General features: G+C 40.8%; 1 protein-coding gene across 1 annotated transcript; it reads right to left on the reverse strand.

The window, feature by feature from the left end:
- Positions 1 to 456: 456 nt before the first annotated feature.
- LOC8051551 (peptidase M20 domain-containing protein 2) lies at positions 457 to 12,017 on the reverse strand. The gene is made up of 5 exons (XM_042292961.1): positions 11,810 to 12,017; positions 3,403 to 3,554; positions 2,468 to 2,617; positions 668 to 809; positions 457 to 518 (listed from the first exon to the last, which is right to left on the reverse strand). The coding sequence occupies exons 1-5, from the start codon at positions 12,015 to 12,017 to the stop codon at positions 457 to 459; spliced, it is 714 nt and encodes a 237-aa protein (XP_042148895.1).
- Positions 12,018 to 12,248: the final 231 nt, after the last annotated feature.

A 12,248-nucleotide genomic window follows, 5' to 3' on the forward strand; every position in this document is an offset into this window, starting at 1 on the left:
TTGAGAACCGTGGATATAAACAAACAACAACACTGGAAAATTAAAACAAAAATGGTGCAAAATTTGGCCTTCTTTCTCAACGTACAACCATTTTAATTCTAGCTTGAAAAACACAGGTTTGACGTTTGAAACGTGGAATAATTCAATTCAAACATAAAGGCATGGTCTACAGTGTCTCTAAACAATTTGCCTTGTTTATGCAATACCGTTCTTTTTTTCTTTTTTGGGGGGCGGGGGGGGGGGGGCATTCAGCCATTTCAAATATTTTGGTGTAAATATCAAACTACGACATTAGAAGACAAATGATATAGATTTATTATTCGAGCGTTCTTACAGGTAAAATTACTTACAGAATACTCCACGGTGATAACTATGTGAATGGTGTTATTGAGCACGGGATTACAGCTTTGAGAAAAATAATTATTCAGTTTCAGAAAGAATAACTCAGACACGTCATCACGTGTCGTTGATGTAAATAGGTCGTTGAAATACACCATGAAATGTAGACGCTTGTAGCTCTTGAGGATAGTCGTATGTTAATTAGATTTCACTGTTAACGATCAAAACGAAATATTGTCGTTGCAGTTGTGCATCGCATTTGTGTGCTTATTAAATGGGAACTCTTTGACCTAAATACACGCTGTTCCTTTGAGAGCGGCATCCTCACCTGAAATTCTCCACTCGGGCTTCATCTGTTGCCTCAGTAAACCCACATTTACGTACGCAGTGACGGCAGCATCCAAAGCATTAACTCCATCCCATGGTTTTATACCGGCGTGGGATTGTCTCCCTTCGTATTCTACATTTTCCTTCAAAGAGAATAATGCAGTTCTGTAACTTGTAACCAGCACATGCAATAATCATAAGATAGTTTTCTAACGGAAAAGTAGAAATAAAATTGTTTCTGATTGATGAGATGTTCGTGAAAGTGCAGTTGCCTCAATAATAAAAGAATGTTTCGCGGAGACTTAATAACATGGAACGAGATTTTACAGGCCGTTTCCGTATTTATGGGGCAAGAATGTTGAACTTGCAGAATCGCGTTACACAAAATATTAACCTTTTACTCACACAAAAAAAATTGCTTATTCACTGAATCATCGTCATATAAACGTATAATTTTAATGCTGGCTGTCCACGATTCTAACTAAAGCCTCAGCCAGGATAAGCACAAATAATAAATCTTTTTGAGCATTGTTAAACGACCGGACCTCCAAAGATTCCAGTAAAACAATCTACAAGGGTAGCCTGAGCAGTTTGTTGGCATCGACTATAGGATCCCAAAAAGGCATAGCTTTTATATTGCACAGATAATGCGAAGTATAACGTCCACAACAATGAAGCCCGTAGAAAATGTTAGTCACCAGTGCTAGCCACAAAAACTTCAACATTCCTTATGTCAGGTGCATATCAGAACATAGATTTGATTTGCTTGAAGCGAAATATATTCCGTGCTTTCATTCCACTATATTTTTCAGAAAAATGCCACCCTGACTTGAAAAACAAGCCAACGTAAATGATTAACGTCCTTACGGGCTTTTGTTGGGCTACTTTGTTTGTCTGTAAATGCGGGCAGCTGAATTTGTTTATAAAACAGAAACGTAAATGAGTGACGGGCAGAAGTGTCCTTCTCAACTCCTTACCTTTCTTTTTCCGGAAAAAAGAGTCAGCTGTTCATATCTACAAGTTAGATTCGTCTCAGCAGATTTTGTTTTTACTTTATAACATTCCGCTTGTCGCAAGGACAATCGTTTCATTAAATAGTAGTTTAATCACATACGTTTTATCAAGCATCCTAGACTTCGTTAAAACAAACTATCCAGGTTGAACTTATATCGCTGTTATAAGTCTGTATTAGAAGTTGTCCTATATTACCATCAGTATTTAAGAATAAGCACGTGATCAAACACATATGAGATTATAATTACACCAAAACCAACTCTTTTGATATTAGAAAGTGAAAGGATACACAAATACTTGCACCTAAGTTTGATTACAGCTCGTGCTGTATAGTCGAGCTGCGCGCCGCTAAAAAAACTCAACCGGCCGGAGCTTTGATCGCGAAACCTCAACAAAACCCACTCTACCAACTCCGTCGTTTGGCGTGAGTTTATGACGGTGCTGTACTGTTGAGATTCAATAACCATATAATGTCGCAGCAGATATAAAAGCTGCAGTTCTAAAAGAAATTCCTCCCTCCGACCTCTTTATTTTTTGTTGCGCTGCTGTTACAGCGTCTGTAATGCTTGTGATGACAGCATTTGGCACATGCGCCAAGCACATTCATTATTGGTATTGTGTCTGCTATTAGCTTTTAATGAAGCCCTTGGTGTGCGTATTCGTAGAATCGGAGTAGTTATTGTCTCAGATGTTATGTTTACATAACAAATTCGCTAAGAATTACAGCATTTCTGATCCTTATTTCTAGGATTTCCACATTACACGTTCGTAAGAGGCTTATTAGTACCCTTAAAAGTGCAGAAGTTGAAGGACATGCTTCGTTCAAGGGCGTCGGATGCGCCATCAGCGCAATCGCCGCATCATCAAAGGCTCCTCCTTGCAAGAGGTGTACTTTTCCGTGTACCGCTTCTTCAGCTGGTGTACCAAGAACAACAACCTGAGTTGTAGAAAGGGTATATATAATCATGATCAGGGTGCGCTTTCAAGAAGAGGACAATATAATAAACTTTGCAGTGACCGTTATTTAAATAGTCCTGTAATGCAAGACATTTAAAGAGCAATCGTTTCAATTCATTCGAATTTTAGACAGTTTCACTGGAAGTCAACGAAAACCTTATTTAATTAATTTCCCCGATGAATTTAGCGGGAAACTTCATTTCTGTATAGGTAACTGGCCAGGGTCCGGCAGTTTCGACCTACATTTTCAGACTCCTCGAGTTAAGCTTCACTGCCTGGTTGTTTGGTTGTAACCTCGCTTATGTGGGTCTTAACTGTTAAACAAGTGTCACAGTCACCTTCACTAACCGGTGCTTCGGTTGTCATATGACACCTTTGGGCCCCAATTACCGTAAAGACGCCAGAATTGGCGTTCCCTGCGGGTTGTTTGATTGTGCCACCATTGGCCCAGGTCTGACATTTCGTCAATTGTGTGGTGAACAGGATAAACGCCAGGTCGCATTTCCCTGGTGAGTTAGTCACACATAAAAATATTTTGATTCCAACTAGCGTCTTGGAGCACAACCTTAATAGCCCCAAGTTAGGCTCCCAGGGCTACCGGGCGTGGGCCATGTTACGTTTTTTCTTGCTTTTTTTTAAATTTTGGATGAGGTTCGGAGCGCATTTTTATTGATATTTTATTTTACTGTTATAAGACTCCAGCAGACCGTAAAGACTGCATATTTCAACATGCCAGATCAAAATTTGCATTTATATTAAACAAACCTTTCCGGCAAGCGATGTGTTTTCCTGAAGCACTTGTTTCACAGCAATGCCAGCAGCAACAGCACACTCAGCGATGAGGTTGTGTCCACAAGCATGTCCAATATCGGGAAGAGCGTCATATTCACACATGAAAACAACCATGGGTCCTTTGCCTGTACATCTCGAAACATGGGGGTAAAGCGAGTGAAACCTCGTTAAAAATGACCGAGTAAGCTGCTCTGTGCACTGCATTTGTGGCACTGCTAAGCCAGTCTGAACTTGTCACTTAGTCGAATTGGGCACAGTCCCGAATATATCCCTCGGACTGAAGCCCATGGTGCAAATAGCCAATGCCACAAGGAATAGATGCTTAATAAATAAAGTCTACCTCCTCGAGCTATACAAAATACAAATACTGTTTTATACTTTTTCCTCCTATCTATCCTCCTATTCATTGTATACTGCCAGTTACAAGTGAAATTGACATAAAATTAAATGAACCTATTCCGCGGAACATTGTGCCGTCCGATAGCTCTGAGTTTATTTTATGAGGAACAAAAAAGCCCGTTCGATTTTGTATATATAGAACTTTGTTCCTCTATATTGTCGATCAGATATGGCGACAGTGCTTAAATAAAAACAAGTCCTGAAACAAAATGTTTTCAAAATGAAACAGTGAACTATTATAATCAATGATGGTGTTATTTTTTAATATCGAAAACGTGTTCTAATATTTACCTACTAGACCAAAGATTGTTATCGATACAATCGTATCTTCGATCGTACACTCAAATTAAAAGTTCGGCTCATGTGAATCAAATAAAAACAAAGAAATATTTGCTAAATCACTTTTATAAATAATAAATGTAGGAATCCGCACTACTAGAGTACTTGTTAAAATATTAATAGCTGGCATTTGAGTTATATTTAGAGTTATAAAATAAGCTATACTTTCCCTTGTCTTTGACCCTACTAACAATGTTACCCTAACAATGTTAAAAGAATGGTTTAAGCTATTCTTTTAACATTGGTATCATTTTTATTTGTGCAATTTTAAAAAAAAATGTTTATTTATATCACATAGTTTGAAAAACAAAATAATGTTCTGTCGGTGTCTGTCACTTTAAAAATCATGTTTTAAAAACTCAGTTTTTTTTATGGTGAAATTCTACTGAAAGACCCTGAGTGTTTTCCTAAATCCGCGAGGGAGGCAAAATTCCGCTCCTTGGAACCCAGTCCAAATCGACGAGTCGAAGATGAACTCGCATTTTTGGAGAGAACCTCCCGAGACGATCGGCCGTTAAAAATGGCCGCTCCTCCAACTTGACGAGCCGACCGACGCCTCAGCAGACTGAGCTTTCCGACGTCCACTCAGAACTGTCACTGCTTAGCTACTAAAGTAACACGCGACACAGGCCGGGCGAAAATATCCCTACCACAGAGCCCGTGTTACAAATAACGAGGAAGACGTCCACGTTGGCCACCTTCACATACCTTTCGGCCGCCTCGAAGGGGCGGGGCACGCACAGTGATCGCTATTGGTGGAGTTCGGATTGCTGGTAAGACTTTAATAAACAGAGAGAGGTAAGAAACCATCACTCGCACGGTCGTTGCCTAATATGTTATTGATTTATTGCATGAGAAAACGCCGGCGGCTGTCAGTGTAAAAAGGTAACCAATTATTGGCTGTAAAATGAGCAGGCCTAACCCTGCGTCTGCCTCCTTAGGATTTTCTGTCGTTCTTTTTCTCGTTCTTCAATTCAAGATAACAGATGTCAGCGCTTACGATTTGCCACGCTCCAGTCCCCCTGTTGAAAAAACCTGCACAGGCTGGTCCCAGCTTCATGCTCGGTTATTGCTGCAGCATGCCCAGTTTGGCATCCTGGTCATGCTCGTTAAGCTGGTCATGCTGGTTCATCTGGTCCTGCAGCTTCAAGTTGGGTTATTGCCCCCGCATGCCCAGTTTGGCATACTGGTCATGCTGGCTGAACTTGTCATGCTAGTTATGCTGGTGGACTTCTATAACAGTTTAACCAGTTTAAATGTATGGGTGGAAATTAAGGCAAGTGACGGTTTTAATTATCTTTTGGGTACGTATTATTTTCCGCCTCTTTCTGACCAGACAGTTTTTATTGAGCATTTTGAGGAAATCAGAAAACAAATTAATTTCGATAAGTATCGTGTGCAAATATATGGAGACTTTAATTTACCAGGTGTTGACTGGGCACTTCAAAATGTGAATAGCAACAGCATCACAACTAACAAAGCATCTTCGTTATTATCTTTTATAAACTTCTGCGGGCTCGAACAGCACAATACGATAAAAAATAGCCTAGGAAATATTCTTTATCTTGCTCTTTCGAATATACCGATTTTAAACTTGAGTCCTGCCTTCGATCCCCTTGTACAGATCGATGTTTCTCATCCACCTTTTATTGTCCAGTTTTATCTTCCCTTCAGGTCACGAGTATCGTGTATGCCATCAAATTATTGCTTTTCGAAAGGTGATTATATGAGTGTTTATAGATCTATCGAGAATTTTGACTGGAGCAATGTTCTTGCTATGTCGGATGTCGATCGCGTTAGCGAGACGCTTACCTCAGTTACTAAAGATGCTATCGATAGCTTTGTGCCTAAAAACATAAACAAAATTTCCATCTATCCTAACTGGTTTTCGCAAGAACTTAAAGTATACCTGCGCAAAAAAGAACATTTTCACAGACTTTTCAAAAATACTGGTTATACACTTTGGTACACCAAATTTAGCATATATCGTGCTTTAGCAAAAAAATTGTTCAAGCGTGATAAACGTTTTCACCTCGATAGCGTTGAAAATAGCTTGATTCGTCGACCAAAAGAGTTCTGGCAGTTTGTAAAACACCACACGCGCGATGCAAGTCGAGGCATCTGTTTACGTGATGATGTAGTGCACACACCGGCCTATCATTCGTCGCCTGATGACGTTGCAAATATTTTTGCCGATTATTTTAGCAAATGTTACACTAGCTGCCACGGGTCTTTCCAGCCTGGTGACGATAAGATAAGCTGTCATGACTTCTTGCATTCCGTACAAGTGGATCATGTCGAAATTGCGGAAGCGATAAGAAAATTAAAACCAAAGTTTTCAAGTGGTGTTGATGGTATACCGAGTTTTATAATCAAAGGATGCGGTGATTTGTTTATTCCCATTTTAAAGCACATATTTAATCTTTCGCTTAGTTCTGGGGTCTTTCCATCTCTTTGGAAGAAATCAGTTATTGTTCCGATTTTAAAGAGTGGTGATGCCTCGGTTATTACGAATTATCGTCCTGTTTCTCTGCTCTGTGGGTTTTCTAAGGTTTTCGAGATTGTTGTACATACCCGGATGCTCTTTTATTTCCGTCAAAAATTAACACCTTTGCAGCATGGGTTCCTGAGTGGTAGGTCTGTCCAGACTAATTTGTGTACTTTTCTTGATTTTTGCGCTCCATTTGTTACAAATAGGGGGCAGGTAGACACAATATACTTTGATATGACTAAAGCTTTTGATAAGGTCAGTCACAAATTACTCTTGCATAAATTATTTTTATATGGTCTATCCCCAGAGTTATGTCTGTGGTTCCAGAGTTACCTGTCACTCCGCTCGAACTCTGTTCGCGTTGTTGATAGTTATTCCCATAGTTACTTTTCAACGTCAGGTGTTCCACAGGGGTCAATCCTGGGCCCTCTCTTGTTTTTAATATTTATAAATGATATAGTATCTTGTGTCCAGAGTTCCCAGTTGTTACTTTTTGCTGATGATATCAAGTTGTTTAGAATGATTCACTCTCCTGTGGACTGCGAGATCCTACAGCGTGATGTGTCCCTCATTTTTCAGTGGTGTGAACAAAATCTATTATTGCTTAATCCTGCAAAAACAAAGGTCCTATCCTTGTGCCGACGCCATGTGCCTTTCAGTTTTACTTATCATCTTGATATCATGCCAATTGAACGTGTACTGTGTGTGAAGGATCTTGGCGTGTACGTAGATAGTGCCTTGTCTTTTAGAAATCATGTATCTTTTCTGGTAGGAAGTTCTATGAGAGTTCTGGGAATCATATCACGTTTGTCGAAGAATTTCAGGAGGCCTCATTGTTTGTTACATCTTTACAAATCTTTAGTTAGGTCACGTTTGGAATTTGCCTCGGTAATATGGAACTCAATATCTAGGGCACAGGCCTTGACCATCGAAAATGTTCAAAAAAGATTGATTCGTATTGTTTACGATAGGTACTTTGAAAGGCGCTGTTATTATGACTATGAATACATACTTAGGTCATTTTCGCTTACACTCTTGTCTGAAAGGCGAACGATTCATGATTTTGTATTTTTGCATAAGGTTGTGAATAGTGTAATTGATTCGCCATCAATGCTCAGCAAAGTTAATTTTCATGTTAACTTACGCCATACTAGACATCCTGTATGCTTTGATGTACGTTCACCTTGTTGTACTTCACCGCTTTCTCGGATTCAGACATTATACAACAGCATTGCTCCTAAGCACCTCGATTTCTGTACATCCATTTCATTGTACCGCCATCAGTTGAATAACCTTGTAATTTACTGATAACATTTTGTTTGTTTATTTGTTTTTGGGTGATGGTATTATACCAACGTGTTTCTAGGATTGAACAGGTGCACCAAAGTGAAGACCGCTGTGGTTGTTTTTGGGCACTGAAAATAAAGTCATTATTATTATTATTATTATTATTAAATTGATACACAAGATAAACAAGCCAAACTCTTCAGAAAAACCAGCTCTGCATCCAATTTATTATTTTCGTACTCGCGGCTTGCTCCCATGAGCGCAGATGCTACGCATCCTCTGCGCTGACACAGGACTAACCGACGCACGGACAGTGGTTTCCGGTGCAAAACAAAAATGCTATAAAAACTAGATTGCTTATCTTTCAACACAAAAAAAATACTACACACATGTCAGAAACAGCCAATAGCAATGAAAAATACTACACACATGTCAGAAACAGCCAATAGCAATGAAAAATACTACACAGATGAGAAAAGCGAACCTGGGTCCCGCCAGTAATGGGGACGAAGCGGCCTCTTGCTTACTCGGCAGAGGCGAGGAAATTCGTGTGGCTTGGTTGGCATTGGCGAAACTCCGCGGCACCATTGTCATTCACGAGCACTCACATGTTCGAAGACACGAAATGACACCTCAGTCGGGGTGTCCGACTTCGTCCCGCGCTGAACGGACGGCCGCTCGCTGTCTCCTCAAAACCCGCTTCGCTTGAACCGTCGTTCAAGTAGTCTCCAAACAACGCGCACACAGCCGTCCCTTCGAAAAAATGCCCAAAATAGCCACACCTAACACTAAAAAACGAGCGTGTCGGTAAATACTTAAACACCGGAAAGAATAAACACAAATTCGGGACGCAAACAGACGATACAACTCTTTCAGCCGACGTTCGGACGAGGACAAGACATGTAGCTGACAAAACTTGATTAACATTAAAAAACGAGCGTGTTGGTAAATACTTAAACACCGGAAAGAATAAACACAAATTCGGGACGCAAACAACAATACAACAGTTGTATCGTCTGTTTGCGTCCCGAATTTGTGTTTATTCTTTCCGGTGTTTAAGCCACACCTGTCTCCGATTCTCCGCTCCTACAACTCCCTCTCTCTCTTTTCTCGCACACAAAGGAAGCTCGCAGCGCACCTGAAGTGCCCGGTTGTCTGCCAGAAACGAGAGGACAAAGAACAGGACGCTCCCTCGTCCCAGCCCAAGCTGACCTTGGCGTGCGCGCTCCCAGCAAGACCAGCTTGACCAGCTCGAACCAGCTTGGGCCTGCTTCAGCACCAGCTCGAACCAGCTTGACAGGCTTGAACCAGCTTCAGTACCAGCTCGAACCAGCTTAAGTACCAGCTTGCCAGCTGCAGTGCCAGCTCTAACCAGCTGGAACCAGCTTGACCAGCTTGAACCAGCTTGATTATCACCTAGACTAGCTTGAACCAGCTTAATAACCAGCTTGACCAGCTTGATTTTCTTGTTCTTTTTTTCCTTTCTATACGGCCGGCTTTGCGCCCCTGATCTACGTGAGGAAGAAGCGTGCGAGCGGTCCCGATCCCGCGTAAAGGGGTATTCACACGAGGGAGAAATCCCGGGGATTTCTCCCCGGCACGCGCATCCAACGACGAAAACGTCAGGCTTTACGATGTGCAAAAGCCTCGCGTTTTTATCTCGTGATGCGCGCGTGCCGGGGAGAAATCCCCGGGATTTCTCCCTCGTGTGAATACCCCTTAAACAACCGGCGCATCCGAACAGATCCAACTCTACAACCCGGCCGGTCCGGCGCGCACTCACCAACCTCGCCGCGCATGCGCGCCGCCGAGTTAAAAGAAATGATATAGCCCGCTTCTGTAAACTTCCGACAACCTCCCTGACATTCCGCGGATCAAGTGTGGAGGTGTTGGAGGCGCTCCAAGGGGCGGGTGCTGCCTGAGATTCACGAGCGGAAGATGATCAACTCGAGCCATATTTGCGAGCGGAATACGCGCGCAGCAAATGAAGCGATTTTGGAGGTCTCGAGATGTGCGAGCAGAATTCACCAATAATGCACTTTACTTCCTTACTGAGTCATCACGTTACACAATGATCTTTTCCATGCTTTACATAATCGTTGAGAAACAAAAAAATTACAGCCACACAAACACGCAGTGTGCCGGTGAGGTATACGGCAAGGGGGCATAATTTACGGCAGAGCTGGGCAGAGATACGCCAAAAAGTATTCGGGAATACAAATGCAAAGATACATGTGTTTTAATGCCCAAAACACAGATACTGAGTTACATTTGTCTTTTATACAAGTATCCCTATTGATACTTCTGCAAAACCGGCGAAAAAGTATTCGAAAAAGTATAGAGATAATTATAGAAATACATTTGTTCCCGAACGGTGGTACGCGGGGAGGGTGAAATTCGTGGCGAATGCGAATGCTAATATATGTTAGTGCTCTTCTTTTTGTTCTATTTTATCACTATTCCTCACATCGAACTCTTGATTTTTCATTAATGCTGCTAAAAAAAACATGTCACCCCCTCTGAACCACTTAGTTACAGAACGGTAACGACTGCGTACTATGCTTGACAAAATGCGTCTGCCCGCAATGAACCCTGTTTTGCAGTGAGGGCGCATCCCAAACTCTCGTCTTGTATACTTCTGACTCACTCACAGTATGGGGAGATCGGACAACAGGGCCGCATTCTTTCTTCACTCAACTCCTCTACAGCGTTCGCTCTGCTAAATCGGAAAGAGTTGAGGGCTTTGTAAGAGAAGCTGGTTTTGTTATTCTTGCAAGTACCCTTCTTTAAACCACAGATTATTTTTTATGTTGGTGACTGAGGTGGATTGTGTTATAAGCGGGTTTATATTATAAGTTCCGAAGCAACTTGTACCATATAGATGTTTTTACCTCTTAAATTTATTTTGAAAATGGCAACAAATGTAACGAGACACCTAAGCCTGGCAAAGTGTCGCGATACAAGCGATACATTGCAAATGCATGTCGCTACTGAGATACAAATACTTTTTTTCTTCAAATGTATCTCGATACATACATACAGAAACTCGAAAATATCTCTAAGTCTAAAATACTATCGCGATACTGCCCAGTCCTAATTAGCGGGGGTAATTGTCACGATACTTTGAAAAATAAATTTAAAGTTTTTAATTATCTTTCTGACTAGTAAAGATAAGGATGTACTTTCGAAGAGAAACATGTTGAGCGTCATCGAAAACCATTAATTTATTAAATTTAACAAACCTGTGTGGAGCGCTGTGAGCGCGGTGGTGCGCTAAATTTACCACTCGTTCAACGCGTGCAACGCTGGAGGTGCAAAGCGGGAATGAGTAACATAACACATACACGCGAGAATGTTTTTTTTCACCACTGGCCACTTTTTAGTGGTTTTCAATGACGCGCAGCATGCTTGTGATTCTAAACATATATTTATCTTAAAGTGTGTTTAGCTTTCATTATATAGTAGTAAGTAGACAACTTCAGCTAATTAACCGACTTTTCTTGTCGATTCTGCCCCCTATATTTTGTCCCTTTGGTAGTAGTCGTACAAATAACCTGTATAAATATGCCACATTGCTGTAGCTTTTGCTGCTTTTTTAGAACAAACCTTTAAAACCTTATAAAAGGCGCCCTTTATAGTTATTCACAGTAGGCGTAGCTAACGATAGGCTGCTTAGTTTTATTATTTTACAGTACCTTCAAGTGAGTAATACAAAACCGTGAATATATCATAACTCTGTCTACAAGTTTTGGTAAAAATGTGTATTTGAGACACAATTTGTAATGATTTTGCGTCATAAATAAAACGTTTAAGAGGATAAAATTACGTTTAACAATATTCAATTGAGAGAAGAAATAGTTTTACCACCAAACTCTGCACGAAATGCCGTTGGTAAGATGTAGTTTTTCTGTACAGAAAAACCTTCACTTTCTAGGAAAGCAGCAATTCGATCGTGGGCCTTGAATTCTTTCATAGCAGTTTCAGGGTTGTTCCAAAGGTATCGGGCAAGTGCGTTAAGGCTCTCCGACTTGTCATCGACAGCAGCGCTCACAAGTTCCATAAAGTCAGACATCTGTAAAAATATTGAAAGAATGTTCGTTATATCAGAACCTCAAGAAAACGAAAATTACTGGCTACTTTCAGAAAAACTAGGCGAGTAGCGGATAATTTTTCGACAATTCGAGTAGTCGTTTTCAATCAATTGTCTTCAATAACCTTCATTGTGCGATATGATTCAGTAAAATACTTAAGTATTAAAATATCAAATTAAAATATTTTTATGCCATCACTGCGTAAGGAATTA

This window comes from Ixodes scapularis, unplaced genomic scaffold (genome assembly GCF_016920785.2).
Source record: "Ixodes scapularis isolate PalLabHiFi unplaced genomic scaffold, ASM1692078v2 PGA_scaffold3__209_contigs__length_174095766, whole genome shotgun sequence".
Lineage (NCBI taxonomy): Eukaryota > Metazoa > Arthropoda > Arachnida > Ixodida > Ixodidae > Ixodes > Ixodes scapularis.